This window comes from Podarcis gaigeae (assembly GCF_964106915.1).
Source record: "Podarcis gaigeae genome assembly, chromosome: 10".
Taxonomy (NCBI): Eukaryota; Metazoa; Chordata; class Lepidosauria; order Squamata; family Lacertidae; genus Podarcis; species Podarcis gaigeae.
The window spans coordinates 31,859,902-31,881,308 of record NC_139686.1 but is presented as its reverse complement, the minus strand read 5'-3'; the positions used below and the strand labels follow the sequence as shown (position 1 = coordinate 31,881,308).

The 21,407-nt window shown below is 41.0% G+C and overlaps 1 protein-coding gene across 22 annotated transcripts in view; it reads left to right on the top strand.

Moving 5' to 3' along the window:
- Positions 1–21,407, top strand: part of TCF20 (transcription factor 20) — a 191,282-nt gene that overhangs the window by 145,380 nt on the left and 24,495 nt on the right. For 14 of the 22 annotated variants that reach the window (XM_083698534.1, XM_083698533.1, XM_083698515.1 and 11 more), the window contains 4 exons: positions 4,260–4,353; positions 8,718–8,767; positions 11,696–11,823; positions 19,804–21,081. In XM_083698534.1, coding sequence (XP_083554660.1) covers positions 4,260–4,353; positions 8,718–8,767; positions 11,696–11,779 — 228 coding nt within the window. In that variant the 3' untranslated portion in view covers positions 11,780–11,823; positions 19,804–21,081. Of the gene's footprint in view, positions 1–4,259; positions 4,354–8,717; positions 8,768–11,695; positions 11,824–19,803; positions 21,082–21,407 lie in introns of those variants that run through there. The other 8 variants (XM_083698522.1, XM_083698521.1, XM_083698524.1 and 5 more) reach the window with 2 other exon arrangements.

Genomic DNA, 21,407 nt, shown 5'->3' with positions numbered 1-21,407 from the left:
AATTTTTTGTTTCTGTCGCTGCTCCCTAATATGATGGTGTCTAGGTATCTGCTATTGACCCATTGTGATCCCTTACCCCACATTTTGGTTTTTGGATCAGTTGTAGGTAGTTTGAAGAGGAAGAACTTTACTCAAGGTACTTGTCAGGATGTATTGAATGTTGGTACCTGTTGTGCTTGCTGTTCATAGTCAGCCTTGTGAGATTCTCAATTTGCACCACATAATGCTGCTTGATTATGGCTCACTTAGGGCAGGACATTTTAGAGCCATGAAACTGTAGCTCTCCTGTTGCTGTCATAAATTCTGATTGTGGCACAATGTTGCTTGCTTTGCAAAACTTTGAATAGAGCTCGCAGGCTACAGTGTTTGCTACAGTTGTTGCATAGGGATCAAAACCTTTGGCCCCTAGACTATTGGCCATGCTGGTTGGGATTAATAGGCGTTTGAGACCAACAATTTCTGGAAGGTTCCTGACCCCCAGTCTAGTGGTTTCCAAAAAATCAAAAAATAATAATCCAGTTTCCTCACATTTAATTTCAAAAGAAGATTTAAAATAAAAATGATTGCATTGCTGGAGAGACTGCAGACAGTCATGTACCTGTTTTCATATGCAGAGGCGAACTATACAAATTAAGCAGATAAATAAATATGGGGAAAGCAAAATGTTACTTAGAGAAGGATCTGAAATACTTTCCTTGAAACTTGAATTTGTTTTATTCTGGGTTGTTTTATTTCATGTTTTGTGTTGTAAACAACTTTGAGATTTTTTTTCTTTAAAACATAAAGCGGCACAGAAATGAATAATGATGATGATGATGACGACGATAATGATAATGAATTCCACCACAAAAAAAGACTCATAGACATTCCGTTGCGGCGACTGTAACCTAGGTTAAAAGTGCCATTTGGCGATTCGCTTAAATATCTGAGTTTCTAATACTGCATGTTGTTGTCGGCATCTATCTGTCTCAGGAGTGCCTTTTGGAGTGAAGTCAAACTGTTGGAAGGTTACAGCGCCTGCTGTAGCTGTAGAGACCAATACTGGATAAAAGGTAACTGGCAGCTACTGGCCATACACACTGTGGATGACTGTAAACAAAAAAAGAGATAATTCCAGTCATAAGGGAAGAACAAGTGTTAGAGAACAACATAGATACAACCAGTGCATTTTACTATACATTAGTTATTTGTTTATGTTGTTACATACTGTTTCATTTTTGTTACGAAAGCAAATACTTTAAAAAAAAAGTCTATCCCGGTTGCTGGGATTGATGAAAGAGGTTAGTGCAATGTACAAGCTACCAGGTGGGAGGAAGTCGAAGATAGTTGTCACTCTTAAGTTGTGGTGCTTGGAAATTAAATGTCAAAATCTCTGATATAAGGCAAGGGTTAGGTCGCTTCATTTCTGGAAATGTTCCTTTTCTTTTTGCCAAGATTGTGGAGCTTTGTGCCCTATTCATTCTTGAAAGAAGCAGATGGCTCCAGATCCCAGGAGGTGGAGAAGCTGGAGCTATTATGGTGCTCGTAGACTGTGGAAAGCAGCAGCATCTGTCAGATTGGAGACTTGTTTGACAGCAGGGAAGCTGGCAGCAGTAGCAGATGAGTTCTGCCGGGCACAGTCGGTGGAGCTATAGTTCAGTAGAAAGTACATTTGTGTAGGTGGTGGAGGGTAATCCTAGTAATCACGCAAATGGGACTTCTATTCCTGAGGCTAATTGCTGCACTGGGGGAGTGATTTTTGGAAGTGACAGCTGGGGAGAGAAGGGTTAGCCTTCCCCAAGTGTCAGCACCCCTGAAAATTGTAAACACGCTCTGTGGCAAACAGGCTCAGAAAAAAGCTCCTATTCATATGAATGGGATCTTTTTTCAAAACCAGAAATGGGGGGGAGGGGAGAGAGAAGTAGAGGCAAAGTTTAAATAACTCTGTATTGAGAGTGGAGGGCCCTCAGGCTGAAAAAGCTTTCCCACTCCTGCTCTAATCAACTTTTTTATAATGATTTTTTTATTAATATTCCAATATTTACCCAATATTACCACAGTTTTGCCAGTTATACAGATTTCAATTAATATCAAGATAATTCCAATTATTTCCAAATTTATCCAATTTAATCAAAGTGGTTTCCCAAGCTCCTTGATCAGTGTTTTTTATCCAGTTCTTGTATTGCTGCAGTTCATATTTTTATTAACATCTAATTACATTTCAGTTGGTATATTAATTCTTAAGATAACAGCTGCATTTTTAGAGATTACTATTCATGTTAATACCTTATCTAACATTCCATAGGATTTAAAATGAGGTGCTCTTACTATTTTCTTTTTCTCCGCATGTGTCAGTCTGAATATGTCCAATTATAAGGTCCTTAGCCTTTATCTGCTGTCCCATTCTTGAAATTCCTCCAATTGCTTTTACCTCTCAGCATAACTGGGATGGGGCTATTCCTCGGGAATTCTCAAAATATCTCATTAGTTCCTTCCCATCGTGCTTTCATCTTGCTTGGTGTTTCTGGACAATAACATACTCCAACAGTCCACTCTTTTTCACTACTCAATCACCGTCTAGAAATTTTCACAGCCAAAGAAAGAGGGATCCAGCTTCCGCTGCAGGGGATCTTGGAGTACTTTCATTTCAATTAATGACCATCAGAATCTCCATGGCTCCAATTTTCTTTCATCTTTAAGACTGCATTTTGGCCAAAGTCCACTTAAGTTGTATCTCTTCTCTGTTGTTTTTAGGGGGGGGGGGATAGAGATGGTATCCACTCTAATTTTCCAAGATAATCAATTCCAGTATTAGAGCTGTCCCAATCTCTTTAAACCACACACAGCTAACTGTTCTTTCAATCACTAGTTTTATTTCATACTGCAATCCAACTTCATTTTGTATCTTTAAAATCTTAGAATCTTAAAAATTTAGGGAGGGTTGCCGAATCGTTAATAAAGAAACTCAAAGTAAACAGGAAACTGGAGGCTCCCCTCTCCGCTATCTACCACCCACACCAAATAAAATCTCTTTCTCAGTTCCAAATCTCAGGTCAATGCATCTGGGTAATTCCGCAGTTCTGATGACAACATCTTCTCTCAGAGCGTGCCTGACTTTAAAGCCAATTAAAAATCCAATTAGCAGAAGAACCTCTGCTTCTTAATGGGGACGTGGGAGGGTTTTCACCAGACGAATTGCTTTTACACTCAGTGCCTCCCTGCCCTCTGCTTTCCATGCTGGAGCGAGAGCCAGGTACCAAGATGGACTGCGAGTTAATCCGGTTCCTTCCTTTCCTGGGAGGAATTTCCAAGAATGATTTACCCTCTACCACTCTTCTTTTTCTCCGCCTTCAATCCCCGCATTAAGGCAGATTGGAACCGGAAACCCGCTAATGGACGTAGAGATGTAGTTGTTCTTACAATAATGTGAGCAAGGGATGAGGACAAGGACACCAAATACTAGGAGCCCAGGTCACTCCAGCTCCTCTAATAAAACATTTGAGGGGGCAAGTTAATGGGCATTGAACCTACATTGTGAAAGTGCATCAGAGGAACACAGCTGCTGCCTGGCACTGGCTCACACGCTCCCCAGCTACACTCCCTCTCCTGCCTACCGCCACTCTGTTGCCAGGCTTGGGGGCAGGGACTGATGCCAAAGGAGGTAAATGGACTGTGTGTGCCATGTTTTGTGATTAGAGAGGCTGCCAAGCCTAAGGTGCATAGGATCGGGGCGGGGCCATACCTACCCACCCCCCAATATTTTATGCAAGTTGGTGCCCCTGGATGAGACAAATAAAGTGCTAGGTAAACAAGCATACAAACAGTATTGTGAGAAGATAGTGTTTCAGAATGAATAATCATCCATGCGTTTGCAGTATTTACAAATATTATTAAATAATGCCCAGTTGAAAACTTTTAGGCATAGAGGGTGTTAGGCTATAGGGTTTGGGAATAGGAGAAGCTGTGAGCTGTGGACAACTGAGTAAGGTTGACACAGTTTCTGATATTGCCCTTGTTCATTTTACACCAGTAGTTGGAAAAGTGTGGTGTCAATTTTATTAAATAATCCTAGACAAAAGAATTAAGCAAATGAAGCCTTTTGTAGCTGTGTGCTTGGGTGTCTGTAAAACAGTGGTCCAAGATTCACTTACATAATTTCTTTTTGTCTACAGCTGTTAGAAGTACAGAAGCAGATGAATTTTATGTGATGGAAACAAAGGGACGGGGTGAAATCAAACGTTTGTATACAAGTTAGTGTTCTATCTTTCCATTTCTTTCAGAAATGTTCTCATTGCCAGGAGCCAGGAGCCACCCTAGGCTGCTACAACAAAGGCTGCTCTTTCCGATATCATTATCCGTGTGCCATTGATGCAGGTAAGAACAGGGAAATGATTTTGGAATGACTGTTCACTGGTTTTATCTAGAACACTTTATAAGAGAGGCATCGTGGAAATCACTTGCCACTTAAAAGTAACCTGTGAGAACTGAATGTGGCACTATTATATAATAAATCACAACAAATTATGGAAAAAGAATTTGCTTCAAATACCAGATTTTATGTTTACAGGTGTCAACCACAAGACAAATATTTATTAATGCAGAGTTTAAAACCTGTTTCCTCTTGGAAAATAATTAGGACTTCTGCCAAAGTATGCTAAAAGTAGAACATAAAGGATCATGAATTGTGTGGTTTCTGCCTTTCTTCATTTGAAGGAGTGAATTGAATTATAGTACCTGCTTCCTCTATTAGTATAATTAGATGTAATCATAAGACATTTGGAGTGCCAGAGATTGGCAAGAGACTAAAATGGCAGACCAGTGAATGGAACTGGAACCAGAGAGGATAGCTATTGTTGAGCTGCAAAGCACTTTGCTGTATTTGCTGTAACAACATGCTTGCCTGTTGTTACATTCTTTTTACTGTCATATAAAAATCTTACTTGAAGAATCTTTTGTGTTAGCATATCCTTGTATAGTTCCTCTCATGTGAGTCAGCTCTAATGCTAGATACTTTTGGATGTGCATGCGTTGGAGCTTTTTCTTTGGATTTTGTGGAGCATATGAGACTGGTGCCTGCTTCCCATACTGGTATTTCAACAACATGGAGTTGCTTCTGTTTATAATCTTGACATGACTAAATAAAACTACCTTCTAAGAAAGACATTGAATTCTGCTGAGTCAGCCTTCTATTTTTGGCCTCTCTTAACTTTCTGTAACATAGACAGGAATAGTCTTACTACTGCCGACTGCCTCTGACATAAGAGTGGGAAAATTAAAGAAGAGTACAAATATTAGTAGTTGCTAGTATGGTCAAAAGTACAGTATGTACATTTCATAGGATGCTGTGGATCTAGATGATTAAAAACTGAGATGAAACATTGTGAATGAGACTGAGACTTGCATGTCTTCCTGTAGTATAGATGCTGTACTTGGTTCTTTAAGAAAACAAAACAAAATTTTGCAGCTGAATTAATTCTGTGCAAGGAAATAAGAATGGTACCCCTCCCACCACTAACTGCTGGAAAATTTACCAAGCCCCTCTCCTTCCTGTTTTTCTTCTCCACCTCTCTGAAGGTTGTTTTGTTTTGTTTTTGTTTTTAAAACTTGCTTGGTTCCTGTCACAGTGAGTCAAAATTAGCCAGTATCAACTAAGTATGAAGAAAACGTGTGGGATCTTTGCTTCTTGACAACACACATTTATTTATTTGGTTTTCCTTTGTTGTCTGGAGTTCAGAATATTAATGGGGTTTGGAATATTGAGGTCTACCTGCCCTGTAGGAAGAGAAGCAGCAGCCGAGAGTGAGGTTCTGCCAGTTCCACATGCTTCTGCTCTCACCAGCCAAGCTGGGCCTAGCCTCCCACTCCAACAGTGGTCAACCATTTTATATGCGCTGTGAGATAGAGAAGCAGCAGCACCTCCTCTCACCATTGTTTTCACCAGCTAGGTTGCCCCCACCCTCAACAAAAATAACTTTTGGAACCAACTCTCTATGAGGAAGAGCAGCAGAATCTGTAGATGATGGTATCAGCTGGGCCCCTGTGAGCCAACTTGCCAAAGGCAGAGTAACAAGAAACCAGAAAATTCCAGCTACATCCCAGAAAGCCAAAACTCTACCTACATTAAAGCTACTTCTAGGAAAGTCTGGTTACCAAACTGTTTCTCGGTGACCAAAGAGCTGACCATTATAATAACTTCACAATAGAAAAAAATGGTGCCTAAATTTGCTTATTTTTATCTTCCATCACTTTTTCCTTTTATATCACGTCTTCTTAGACTGTAAACTTGTAGGTAGAGACCATATTGTTTTTATTGATCTGTAAGCAATTATGTGACCTTTCTTGACTGAAGAGCAGGGTATAAATATGTTGAAATAAATGAATGAATGATCACAATGAAGTGGACATTAAAGCATGGTATAGTAATATCTTCGCTAAAAGCTGATGAATTATTGTTATACAAAGATACTTTCTTATGAATGGAATTATAGCTTATTCTGTAAACAGAAAAATGAATTATATGCTGAATAGAAAGCAATTTGGAATGCTTCTGATTACTGTACAACTATTTTGTGAATATACTATTTTAGAAATTTTCTTTGAGAAATTGGCATATGCAAGTCTATTTCTCAGTTACTATGACTTTGTTTTCTGCTTCTATCCTGAAAATTTCCAAGACAGATATTTTTGCTGTTAGAAAGGAGTAGATATTGCTCTTGTTATCAGTAAGGAATTCACTACCTTGAGTCAAGAACAGTTTAAACTTTTTTTTCAGGGAGGTGGCTACTAAACATGCTGTTATCTATTCACTACTTGTTTGTTATTGGGTGAATCAGTTTGACTTGTGTGGAGAGCCAGACATGCTTACTTCAAACTGACAGTTGCTTCTAATTGGACCTTCATGGCAATCACAAAAAAGCTGTAAAATAATTTTTTGAGGAAGAGATTGTGTCAGTAAGATTGATCTGGTGAGAGGAGAGATTGCTTAACAAAACATTTGGCATCATTTTTTGATGCCATCCTTATAAGAACAATTCTCTTCAGCCTGAAGCGTAAACAACATTACCCTGGAATGTACAGTAACAAGCCAACTTCATAACCCATGTTTTCAGTTGGCATGTTTTGAAACTGACAAGCAGAGCTTTCCAAACTGTATGTCACGACCCGTTAGTTTGTCGGCTGCAGTGTGTAGGTGTGTCGCACAAACTCTCCCTGCACTCTTCCTGGGGCTGGAAGGGGTTAGTTTAACCTTTGGTTAAACTGAATTACTGTGTCGTAGAATGATGCATTTCCAAAAAGTGTGTCACCAACTTGAAAACTTTGGAAAACTCTGCACTAGAGTATATTATAAACCACAGTAACTGTTCTTGAGAATACCACCAGCCGAAGATTCATTGAAAGCAAAAGCAAATGTCTTCATGCCATGTAGGAAGAGGAGTGGGGGGAACACGAGACCAGGGCTTCCTTGGGATTTTACCAGCTTGTACATGCCATCGTAAACCAGCCTTCCCTGCTGTTTGGAACTGAATTGGGAGTCTAAAACATCTGGAGGGCACCAAGTTGGAAGGCTGCAATAAACAGTGTTTTCATGTTATGTACGAATGTGGCCCATATGCTTTGAATTGCAGCTGGGATAAATGCTTGTCTTAGAGAACTACACAGAATTGTTTTAGCCATCTTTAAGCTTCTTTTTATGCGGCTCAGAGTTTGCAATGTGGAACACTGACATACCCATTGCAGCAAACGAAACTGAGCCAAAATCAGAGAGAGAGCAGTTTTTTCCTTGTTAGTCTCATGCTGACTGTTATAACTTTTCCAGCAGATTGCAGCAGGAGGAGGATATGGTGATAGCACATATTTAAGATTATTTCAAATTAGCATGCTTTTATTTACCACCGTGGGAGTTACTTGGAGGTTGTAAGGAATTGTGGGGACTGGATCCATTAATGGTATTCTGAAAACATACTATCTTGATGAAGCAGCTGAAATTTGACACCCTCCCCCTAAAAAGAGATAGTTAAAAGAATGTAACGTGCAGCAGGATCACATGTCTGAAGCTTGAACTGAAAGTATACCCCGAGGAAGAATGCCCCTAAACAAGTAGTTTTTTAATCAAAATTTATTGGTGAGCATGGAATCAATCTGTTAAAGAGCCTCTGTATTGACTTAAGAATTTTGAAAAAAGTGTTTGTAGCATGTTCTTTAGCTGAACAACTTCATGTTACAAGGGGAGATAAGTAGGCATACAGTGGTACCTTGGGTTACAGATGCTTCAGGTTATGCATTTTCGGGTTGTGCACCACGCTGAACCTGGAAGTACTGGAATGGGTTACTTCCGGGTTTTGTTGCTCGCGCATGCGCAGAAGCGCTAAATCACGCTTTGCACAGAAGCACCGAGTTGCAACCCGCGCAGACGCAGCGCTGCGGGTTGCGAACGTGCCTCCTGCATGGATCACGTTCGCAACCCGAGGTTCCACTGTATTCCTAGGAATGTGAGTTTGCTAAGGCTTTTGAGTACATAATTACAGTGTGCTTGCAGGCACCCATCTCTCCTTCAGACGTTAGTGGTTACTACACTGTGAGCACCTTTTTCATATTACGAAAAAAATATCTATAATTGGAGATGAAGAAGCAGACATAACTCTTTTGTTAGCAGTGTGGTTTAAAATCACTTCATGCTGGGTTTGGAGTTGGTGGCTGTTTTCAGAATATTCTTTATCTTTTGTTTTCTTCTCTTTTAGATTGTTTACTAAACGAAGAGAATTTCTCAGTGAGGTGCCCCAAGCACAAGGTAAGAAAGTTGTTATCAATTTGCTTCCATTTGCTATATAGGTCTCATCATAGTTTATTTTTAGACATTTTGTGTCTGGGCAATGCTTTCTAAATATACTCTTTGGCATCTCTATTTGTGTGTGTGTGTGTGTGTGTGTGTGTGTGTGTGTGTGTGTCTGTTTCCATTTCCTGTGGGATGGCATGGTCAGAAAATATGAGTCTTCATATTTTCTTTATTCCGTGGAATTATTCTGTGGATTCTGTTCATTCTATGAAAGATAGCTTCATTGCATAGCTTTTGTACTGATTTTTTTTCTTTGGCTGTAGCTGTTCAGTGAATGTTCTGTTAAAAGTTGTTGTCTGCAAATAGTCTGAGAAAAAGAAGTTTCGAAATGGATGGGAAGCTGATTGGAACCTTCCTTTCATCAATTGATCTGTTGGAGATGGGTTGGCATTATTTGCTGTGCTGGACACAACTGGCCAGCTAATTCTTGTCTACTTGTTCAATCTCTGGTTATATTGTTAAAGCACCAATTTGTAAAATAACCATAATGTACTTTTCTGTATATAGCTAGGCAATATAAAGTTGGATGATAATTTATAACATGCAGATATGGTTGAGCCTCTGCTTGTTGAATGATGCTTTATGATGTGTAAAGGTGTATTTGGGATACCCCCCCCCCCTTGTTTCTCTATTCAAAAACAGTACAGAACAAGGAATGTGGAGCTGCCTGAAGATCAGCCATCTATCTCTGTGAAAGAAAGCTATAAAATACTTTGAGCAGCCAAAGTAGAAGGCTGCTTTGTTAAATAGTTATATTAGAAATACAGATATTTTCAAGTTCACAGGTCACGTTGGATTAAGACTTCTGGAAACAGCCAAACCTCAGATAACTGAATAAAAACTGCACATCATATTATGTCTTCACAGTTATTTAGGTTATATTGGATAGTGTTGACCACTTGCAAAAAAAACCCATGTTTTTGTTCACTAAATGTACCAAATTGATTATTATAGAACAAGATTAGTCTTTAAGGAGCAAAAATTACCAGAGTTCAGGAGAGAATACCAACATAAATAAACAGAGGCATCATTGCTAAGTTATGTGAGAAATAAGCATTCAGCTACCAAATTGTTGATTTTAGTAATTAAAGCCTGTTGTTGTTGTTGTTGTTGTTGTTGCATATATTTGTTCTAATATTTATACTCTGCCTTTTGATTCATGAATCCACGAGCAGCTTATAAAACTGGTAAGAACCACAATGCAGGTTAATAACAATACAGTATCACAATACCAAAAAATAGCAATACCAAACAAACAAACAAACAAACAAACAACAGGATATGGCTCTTCCGTTGATAAATATGTCACTGACAGTCACTCCTCTGATCCAAATGTTCTTTTGTGTATCAGAAGTTGGGCATATGCTGTGGAATTGCATTGAACTTTCTGTGAACCATGTTTGCCTTGTCTGTATGGTACTGATAAATGGGTCCAGGAACCTTTTTGGAATGAATAAATATTATTTCCTCATTTCTAAATTTTTCAGATAAGTTTATGTACACTCTGTACTTTTAAAAAGCAAAGGTGTGCCATGAGAAACTAAATTCTACAACCTGTAGTACTGGGCAAATTGCAGAATTGTAGAGTTGGAAGGGACCACAAGGGTCATCTAGTCCAACCACCTGCAGTGCAGGAATCATTTGCCCAACATGGGGCTCGAACCCAATTATTCAGGGTCCTGAAACTTCATCCCCCAATCTCCTGTAAGGTAAAGGTAAAGGTACCCCTGCCCGTACGGGCCAGTCTTGACAGACTCTGGGGTTGTGCGCCCATCTCACTCAAGGGGCCAGCGCTGTCCGGAGACACTTCCGGGTCACGTGGCCAGCGTGACATTGCTGCTCTGGCGAGCCAGAGCCGCACACGGAAACGCCGTTTACCTTCCCGCTGGTAAGCGGTCCCTATTTATCTACTTGCACCCGGAGGTGCTTTTGAACTGCTAGGTTGGCAGGCGCTGGGACCGAGCAGCGGGAGCGCACCCCGCCGCAGGGATTCGAACCGCCGACCTTTCGATCGGCAAGTCCTAGGTGCTGAGGCTTTAACCCACAGCGCCATCTGCGTCCCACCCCCAATCTCCTGTAGACTCTTTCTAACATTGGAGAATCGACCAGGCATTGTGGGTGCACACACTGTTCAAGTTGATCTGCATAACCATAAAGCCTAGGAGATGTTTTACTAAAAATAAAATTAAGTATGTGACTCTCAAGGTACTGAACACAGTATATCTATTTTTGCTATTTTTCTGTGATTCTGGAATCTGTGCAGCATTGTTTAGAAACTGTGTTGTGTTTCAATGGAAGACAAAGACTTCCGCTCTCTAAGAAGTGACCCATCTATTAAAAAGTGGTTGTTTTAGAATTAATTGAGATATAGCAAGAAGTAACGCTTTTAAATTGGAAAGGAGAGTACTTCTAGATATGTTACTTGTTTTGTAGTATTAACACCTCTTTTCTGTTGTAAGTTGATTCTTTTAGCTAAGATAATGAAAACCAGATATAATCTGTTTCAACATCCACAAGGTGAAAAAAGCTTAAGTTTGACATTTCTGATCAATGGTTTAAAACATCTGACATCAGGGAGCAAAAATCTTTCACAAAATGTCCTTTCAGAACACTTAAGGAAGAAGCTGTAAAAACCTTCTTGTTGCTCAGCTGGAAAGCTTTGTGATTATGGAGCACAGCTCAACTTTCTTGCTAAACTGCTTATTTCTTTTCTCCCAGAAGTTCCAAATGCTGTCGTGCAGAAATCCTGTCTGAAAGATCTGTGTTTGGTTCTCGTACTGATGCTCCTTTCTCTCTTTCATTCTCCATCTTCCTTCTCATCTGCCTCTCTCCTTTTTATCTTCTCTTTCCCCCTCACCTTCTTCTTGGCATACTGGACATTAGCCCCTCCTCCCTTGCTCTCTTCCCTCCTTGCAGAACAAGATGGTGAAGGGCAGCCTCAGCACAGAGCAGTCGGAGCGGGGGTGAGGGGGGAAGTGTGTTCGTGGGAATGAAAATAAAAGCAAGCACAGGTGAGTTGAGGGAAGGATGCCACTTTCTCTCCAGCCCGAGGGAGAAATAGGTGGTGATATTGCTATGCAGAGATTTTAACTTTGACTCCTATTTACTTGTATTTTGATACTAAGCTCACCACTTCACCAACGAAGGGCAGAACTGGGGAGAAGCCCTTTTCTGCTGTATCCTAATGGACTTCCCATGTATCACCTGTTTGTCTATTTATGTAAACACAGAAGCTTGGGTGAGGGAGATCAGTGTTTTACATATCATCATTTGATGGGTAACTCTCATATTTCACTTAAATTCCCATTTTCTGAGCTCCAGTAAGTCAAGATCAGTTGCCCGCCTGACAGCCTGGTACAAGTGTCTAGAGGAAAAGGCAGTGATTAGCTCTGCATAGCATCATAAGCATAACATACTTTCAGTGTTCTGGAAAAAGCCGAGAGAGAGAGAGAGAGAGAGAGAGAGAGAGAGAGAGAGAGCGAGCGCTGTCTTTCTGAGCTCAGCAGAAGCAATCAGAACACTCTGAGGGACACAGTCTCAGATAGTCTAATGATGGTTTTTCTTTACCCTCCCAGTCCATGCCAGATATACACTGGGATGAAGTTCCAGGGCTGATCCTTCTATCCTTTTGGCTGAGAAATCCACAGGAAGCCTGGAGCAGACTTACATGTGACTATTGTGCGTGTGTGTGTGTGTGTGTGTGTGTGTGAGAGAGAGAGAGAGAGAGAGAGAGAGAGAGAGAGAGTGTGCATCTGCCTGGCTTCCCTGCTTATTTCAACCGTGTTACTCTGTTTCTTTCCCCCTCTGCCATGTTATTACCACTATCTACTCTCCCCCACCTCTTCATGCTGTGAGGATATTGCAAATACCTGTCCAAGCCCAGGACAAGGCCTCTATAATGCTGCTTCGTTTGTCATAATGAAGCCAGTAAGCCAGACGCTCTTTAAAGCATATGCATACGAAGTTACTATAACAGTCCAGCTCTGTTCAGCTCTGCCCCCATGGCAGTGGGAATGCACCTCTCTTCTGGAGGCCATTGTTATTCCCCACAGACAACCAGCTTGAGTGCTGAGTTGCAAGGCTCACCCACATAGAATGAGTTTTTCATCTCAAGATAGTTATTTTTTTACCGGTATCCTCATATTGAAGTCACATCTACCACAATATTGTTGTATTTGCATATCTTGGTATATTTTTGGTTCTTGTGGATGTGGGTGTGGAGATAATGCTAGCCTGTTGTCCACATTTTGTAGACAGTGAAAGCAAGATGCTAACACTCAATGAGTTCTTCCAAAAGACACACAAAAATGGTAATCTAAAAATAGGGCAGAGGTATCTATTTACACCACAGGGAGCTTGTTGAAAATTAGCATTGAACATTCATTCTCTGATTACTATTTCATTGTGTCTTGTCATGTTTGAATTGGGGCATGAACGTTTATTTAGCTGTAAGTGCATTCAATAGACAATCCTATATGAACAGATTTAGCTTTATGAATTGAGATTTCCCTTAATAGGTGGTTCAGTTAGGATGGCTTTCACAGGGATTATTCACAGAATAATGGAGATATCTTCAGTGTACAGGAACTATACCATCATTAGTATTTTATCATTACAGAATGGGAATGCACACTTTATAAACTATTGATGAGTTAGGTGGTTTGCTGAAGTCCCTGTCTCTTATTGGTCTTTATTGGTCTTTCTTTCTCCCTTACCTATTCACGAATATTTTGTGAGTTTGAACAAGTTCTGCCCACCTTATTTTGCTTACATGCAAGACGGTACATGTGTAAGTTGGAATTGTGTCACTTTGACCTTGTTTCATCCGTGCCACTTCTTTCTCACCATTTAGAAATCATTTGCACACAGCATTGTTTGTTTTTTCCTTTGTTTTTAAGCATTGCTTGAAATCCTTGTGTTTGGTTCTAGCCAGGTGACTGTGAATGGGCTTTGTTGATACTTTATGAAGTGAATGTTTTAACAGAGCAGATTTTATTTATTTATAAGATTTGTTATTACTGCAGGCAATCCAGGGCAAGGCACAAAACAAAACTATAATATCAACCCATTTGAGCTATCAGGAGAACTGCCTATAGAACTGCCTAATACCTGAAGGGTAGTGCACAAAATGCTGTGTCATTTAGAATGGTTTGGCTATGTGCCTTCTTCCTGGTGCAGTGAAGGCCCCTGAAAGCAATACATAAAGGCTATCCAGGTCACACAGAGATGGAATGTCTCCACCTGTTTCTTTCTGAGCTGGTTGCTCCAGTAGTTCTCCAACATTTCTGCAGCATGAAGATGAACTGTGAATGAATCTAGTGATCTGCATTGTCTCCAGGAATTAGAAGAGAGCAGAGCACAAAGGACCAGTGTTGTGTGTCTTGTTGCCTGTCTCTGAGTTTCTGCTTTAGTGCTCTGGCTTGTTTCCAGGTAAGGGCAGGCCTCCCGTATACGAAAGCCTGAGGCAGGAGTCTCCCAGCTCTTTCTAAAGAAACCTATAATGGATTATGAATGCCAATCATTTGCTATTAATGTTTTTGGGACTATCTCTTTTCAGTTAATTGTCTCATGTCCATTTACACTTTACCTATTCACCTGGGTCTTTTTTGATATCAGAAAAAAATGCCTACTTCGTAAATAAGTTGGGGGAGGTGGCTCCTTTTGAGTTATAGGTGTCCTAGATCTGTGACTGCCAGTAGAGAATGGGTTAAAAGGTAAAGGACCCCTGACAGTTAAGTCCAGTCGCGAACGACTCTGGGGTGCTCTGCGATGCTCATCTAGCTTTACTGGCCGAGGGAGCTGACGTTTGTCCACAGACAGTTTTTCCTGGTCATGTGGGCAGCATGACTAAGCCGCTTCTGGCAAAGCCAGAGCAGTGCACAGAAATGCCATTTACCTTCCTGCTGGAGCAGCCCCTATTTATCTACTTGCACTTTGATGTGCTTTCGAACTGCTAGGTTGGCAGGAGCTGGGACCGAGCAACGGGAGCTCACCCCATCATGGGGATTCGAACCACCGACCTTCCGATCGGCAAGCCCTAGGCTCAGTGGTTTAGACCACAGTGCCACCCACGTACATTGGTTATTTTCTCCTGTTGATTCATCAAAATAGTGAAATTAGTTTTGATGTGCTTCCATAAGCAGTGGAGGGTAGTTCCAATGTCAGTTAACTTGTAACAGGGCAGTATATGCAAGAATAGCTATGTTTCTAATTATGAGACTTCAACTTATACATTTTGGAATTCTCTGGCTTCCCACTTCTAGGAAGTTAAATCACTGGATCCTAGTTTCATATCCTGGTTAGTAAACAAATTAAGCCAGTTTTCTGACTTATATCTAATGGAAAACCTTGGATTTAAAAATCCACCATAGAAGTGTTGAAGCCAGCATGTAAGGGGATGGGAGAAGTACGTGAGTATGATAACTTCTTCTTGGCTAAGATTGTTACTTTCAAAAGAGCCTTTTACTTACAACTCTGCTTCAACATATTTTATAATTTTTTAAAGGATTTCTATGCTGTCCAAATAAATCCAGGGCATTGTGCATCATATGCCAGTTATAATACAGTATGTCATATGGGCTGATGTTGGTTTTTATTTTTACTTAGCTATTTGTATGTAGTATATTTCCACCTTGATTTTCTTGGTAAAAGAGAAATAGTGCATAAAATTGGAAATAAAATGGCTGGTATATTTGGGGAGGGTGGTTGGAAGGGCGGGTGCTGTTACTTTTCTCGACCTTTTCTCTGTCCTCTCGACCCGTGCCTGTCCTGGCTGATTAGAGCGTGTCCAGACGAGGTGCGGGCCCCCCTGGGGGATATCATCAATCTGTCCCTTGGCACCGGGACATTCCCAGGGGAACTGAAGGAGGCAGTGGTGCGCCCGCTCTTAAAGAAAACATCATTAGATCCTTTAGATCTATCCAATTACCGCCCAGTTTCGAATCTTCCATTCCTGGGTAAGGTGATTGAGAGAGCGGTTGCTGAACAGCTTGGTAGGTTTCTGGATGAAACATCAGCTCTGGATCCATTCCAGTCCGGCTTCCGCGCTGGTCATGGGACCGAGACGGCTCTGGTCGCCCTAACAGATGATCTCCGCAGGCAGCTGGATCGAGGCGGGTCGGGGCTGCTGATTCTTCTAGACCTGTCAGCAGCCTTCGACATGGTCGATCACGAACTCCTGGACCACCGCCTTGCCGACGTGGGGATCCAGGGCACAGTCCTTCAATGGCTGTGCTCGTTTCTCTCTGGTCGGGGACAGAGGGTGGCGCTTGGGGGGGAATTGTCATCCCGCCACTCCTTGGTGTGTGGTGTGCCCCAGGGTGCAATACTCTCCCCGATGCTTTTTAACATCTTTATGCGCCCCCTCGCCCAGCTTGTCCGGAGTTTTGGGCTGGGCTGCCATCAGTATGCTGATGACACCCAACTCTATCTGTTGATGGACGGCCACCCAGACTCGGCCCCAGACACACTGATCAGATGCTTGGAGGCTGTGGCTGGATGGTTTCGTGGGAGCCGGTTGAAGTTAAATCCTTCGAAGACAGAGGTCCTCTGGCTGGGACGGGACGACATGGGACTGAGGGGGCAACTCCCATCTCTTGCGGGGGTGCAATTAGTGCCAGCACCGTCCGTTAAGAGTTTGGGTGTAATCTTCGATACCTCCCTCTCCATGGAGGCGCAGATTGCAGCTATAACAAAGGCGGCATTTTTTCATCTCTGCCAAGCTAAGCAGTTGGCTCCTTACCTCTCTCGCCCTGACCTAGCCACTGTGATCCACGCGACGGTCACCTCCAGACTGGATTATTGTAACTCGCTCTACGTGGGGCTGCCCTTGAGACTGACCCAGAAACTCCAGCGGGTGCAGAATGCCGCAGCGAGACTCCTTACGGGGTCTTCGCTTAGAGATCACATTCATCCGGTGCTATATAAGCTGCACTGGCTCCCGGTGGAGTACAGGATCAGGTTTAAGGTGCTGGTTTTAACCTTCAAAGCCCTATACGGCCTAGGGCCCTCGTACCTACGGGACCGCCTCTCCTGGTATGCCCCACAGAGGAACTTACGGTCTTCAAATAAAAACACCTTGAAGGTCCCAAGCCACAGAGAGGTTAGGCTGGCCTCAACTAGAGCCAGGGCTTTTTCGGCTGCGGCTCCAACCTGGTGGAACGCTCTGTCACAAGAGACAAGGGCCCTGCAGGACTTGACATCTTTCCGCAGGGCCTGCAAGACAGAGCTGTTCCACCTGGCTTTTGGTCAGGGCGCAGCCTGACTCCCTCCTTTGGCAATCTTTACAAGACTTTAGTTTATGGTTGCCATTAATTTTGATTTTAATTCATTTTTATAATGTTTTATAATGTTGTACTGTTTTAGTGTTGTTAGCCGCCCTGAGCCCGGCTTCGGCTGGGGAGGGCGGGATATAAATAAAATTTATTATTATTTTATTATTATTATTATTATTATTATTATTATTATTATTATTATTATTATTACTTTTGACTGCATGTGAAGGTTGGGATGGGGATTCTTACATGCTTTAGCAATATAGATTCAAAGGTTACGGTAAATTCGTCTAGAACAGAAGTGTGTGAGTTTGTGTATTTGGCATTACTAAGTCTAGAGTTTATTTGTCTGCAGGCTAGGGGAAATTAAGGGGTTACCATACCTTCAGTGCCACAGCACTTGTGGCCTGTTACACCCAGAAGCATTTGTCTGACTGCAAAGCTTATCAGTGATGATACAGCATTGAGAATATGCTTGTCGGTAATACTTGCTAGACCAAACCTCCAGGATCTGCATGCCTTCATCTGCACTAAAGGTTGTGCCCTTCTGAACTCATTCCCGGTCCTGCTTCCTTCTGGAAGAAGAGTAGGTTCAAGGGCCAAAAGAACAATAAATGCTGCTGGACTCAGTACTGGAGAATTGTGTTTGCTTCTCTTCCTGTCCACATGATAGCAGAGGCAGGTTTTGCAGTGGCAGGGCTATGTGTTCTCATGGATCAGCCAGATGTGTTCTCGTTAATACCCAATTTTTCAGATTTCCCAGCTCTTTCAAGGAAATTTTCATGTATCATGAAAATTTGTAACACACAGGATTTCTCCCAATTCTATTCGCCTTGTCCCAGCCGTTCCTTTCTGCCTCTCCAAGGATCAGTAAACAGTAATAATGCTTTTTACTGCCACAAAACTTTATGCCATTAAAAAGAAAAAAGAAAATTACCCCACCCCAAATATCAAGATTGGACAGCAGAACCAAAGTGGATGGATAAGGGCAAACAGAGAGTTAAAAACTAAGGCAAAGTTTTACGACTGGGAAAAAAATGATTCCTTTAAAGGAATTAAAATGCATTCCATGTTGAAGAAATTTATTTATTTATTAAATTTCTACACCACTTTATATTTTTAAGAAAAATCTCAAAGCCGTTTACAGCATATTAAATCAATAAAACAAAAATAAAACAATCTGAAGAAAATCAAATATAGAGTATACAGTCAAAGCAACATAACAGAAAACTAAAATATTATCTTAAAGGTTTCAAAATAAAATATTACAAAGGAGGTCAACTACAGAATACATATTTAACATAGTAGGGCTGGGTGAGTCTGGGCCCTACCTCCTAGGCCAGGTGGAATGGGCCTTGCAGGGAGCGGCCTTCACACCTCACAGTTAAGTTTTTAAGTTAGTTTTATAAATCTACCTTAAAGTCCTCTTTCTTTGCTTAAGCTGTTCAAATGCAAGATACATGTATGCCTCCTGTAGAAGTAAAAGTCAGTGGTCCAAAATAGCCTACAGTATCTGAAAGATAGATGGTTGGTAGCCAGTGTGCTCAGGAATAAGACCCACAATTAAGAAGCAAGGAGATAAAAGGGAATCTGATTCAACCTGGAAATTCAGTTGAATTTCCCAGCTCCCACCCATAATAGAGAAAAGTGGTCTGATAGATAGAAAGGCTAAACAGCCCCTCCCCCTCTTTTTGGGAATAGAGCTCATTCATATTTGATATATCAATACAACAACAAGCATGGAAGAGTCAATTTGAAAAGTCAGTATCACTCTTAAGATCCCCACTGCTCGTGCAAAGGACTCGCACTTTGGCTAAGCCCCTTTTAGGTGTGCACAGTTACTTGGATGTATCACTGAATGTTATGGGGCTTACTGAAGCACAAACATTCATAGGAAGGCCTCCTAATTTAAGATGCAGGAAAGATACAATAATAGTTCACATTCTGTGGACAATCTGAACGGAAGTTCACCTAAAGCATTTGCAGAATGTTTAAGGCTGAGTATAACACTCTTAACTAGCAGAATGGAGTGAGTCTGAAACTTCTTGTCATAGAGTGACTAATAATGGTCTACAAAGGAAATTAAATACATACACATGCCATTGCACAAGCTGCTTAAAGTGACATTTGTGCCTCCAGTAAAATAAAACCGATAAATTTCAGCTGACCTTACCTCTAAATCCAGACAATACTGGCTACTGTAGTTAAAGCATCTCCTTAGTGTGCACTCATGGTCGCCAATAATCTATCATTAGATAGTAATTCTGAGTTGGTTTTTTAATGGTTGCTATCTGGTGGTTGTGCAGGGCCATACAAAGGCTTTCAGTGGCTGCACTGTTATCAGGCTATAGCAGAGATTCACCCTCTGATTAAATTAGCCACACATTGTATCTTCCAACAGCCATATATCCCAGCACTACATGTAATGAATTCTGACATGGACACTTAAACAGAAGGGAATGGGCTACAATTTTTCATTTCATATAATCACTGCAGAATTGCTTGCTTTTCACAACCTTAAAAGGGTTTTTTGTTTAAGGAAAAAAGAATTATAAATGCTACACTTTCATAAACAGTTCTACCAAATTTTAAAGTTCTTGGAAGTGTTTCTGCTACAACATTTCCTTGGGCTGTGGACTTAAATTTTGCCAACAAGTTAATAAAAAATGTTTCGCACATGCACATTTTTCTAATGGCAGTGCTTTTCTCCTGTTACAGGTTAAGCTGTTGAGATAAGAAAGCGGTGGACATTCATGATTGGATGGATTCTTTCCCACTGTGCAGTCATGCCCCTCTCTTGATGTGCCTGCCAATGCCAGCACTTCCTTCATCAAATCTTTCATCACACTTGACCGACAACATCACAGAATATGATCAAGGAGTCTGAACCAGCTGTTTTCATGGACACAATCTCCATAGTGACTATGGGATGGGGAGGGAAAAGAAAAGAAAGTGGGGGAATTAAAGAGGGAGGGATAAAATATATATATAGATTATATATATAAAGATCTATTTTTAGTCTTGATAGACTTGTTTTAAATGAAAGGTGCGCTATCCCTTTTTATGCATTAAATTGAATTTTTAGGACCCATATATGTTCCAAGTTGCTTATGAACAAGTATAAGTAAAATTCAAACAAGGCCTTTGCAAATGGAACTCAACTTGTTTCAAAAGGAGTTATGAGCTTGCTTAATCAAACTTGTCTCTTTACTCCCAACTTCCACAACAAATAACCCAGGTTTTAAAGAATATGAATTCCCCCCCCCCCCGTATGTTGGTGAAATTGTCCGTAGGGGTGGGAGGTGGGAATGAATGGTTGCAGGGAATGGGATGTTTGTATTTGTGTATGTGTGAAAAGGGGATTTTTTTTCTTTTTAAGAAACGCTATTTATTTTTATTAAGAAAGGAAGCACCAGAAGACTCCTATGTCATGTGACTTGTGAAATAAGAGTGGCTTCTATTAGCTTCATATACAGATATTCTGACCTTATTATACGTTACTCTGTACCAAAAGGTGGGGGATTTGCGCCATTCTTGGCATTGACAAATACTCCCAAATCATTCCAAGGAGCTGCTGCCTTTTTGGGGGGTAGTCTGGAGGAGGATGTTGGCTTGCCTGCTAGAAAGGGGCATTCAACAGGAAGTCTGAATGTTGACATAATCAGTGTGTGTTAAGCTGACCAGGAAAATCCAATTAACCCTTCTCTTCTCTGTCTTTTGTTTCCCAAAGGAAGGAAGGGAGAATGTCTATTTAGCAGCCGACACCACATGGTTACTTTTAGTTTGTTTGTACATTGTGTAATTTTTAAACATTTGAGTTTTTTAAAAAACAAAACTTTTTCTCTTGTTAAGGCCTTAAGAAGGGGTTAGTGCATCTTTCAGTGGTCACTCTGCCATGGGAATAAAATAGCTGTTTCACAAACAGTTTTATATAAAAAACTAAAACAAAACAAAAAAACCCCACAAAAAAACCTAATAAACTTCATTTTAACCTTGTTCCTTCTGTGGAATGTAATGTATTTTGCTCTTCCTGTCAGTTGCAGTTTTTTCTGTGATTGCTGTTTGGGTCATTTGCACACCAACTTAACTCTCTTAGATTTAAGATAAGTATGTCTCCATAGCCACCTTGAATGGTCCAGAGAAACTATTCACACTCATATACAGCAAGCTTTCTGAGGGTGTTTTATCTAGCAGAAGCCACTACCAACATTGTTCCTGTATTTTTACAACATTCACACCCCTGGAATTACACATTTCGTCAGGCTTTGGATAGTCCATTGGGGTTGATATTAAAGGTCCATGAGCTCACAAATGCCATCTGA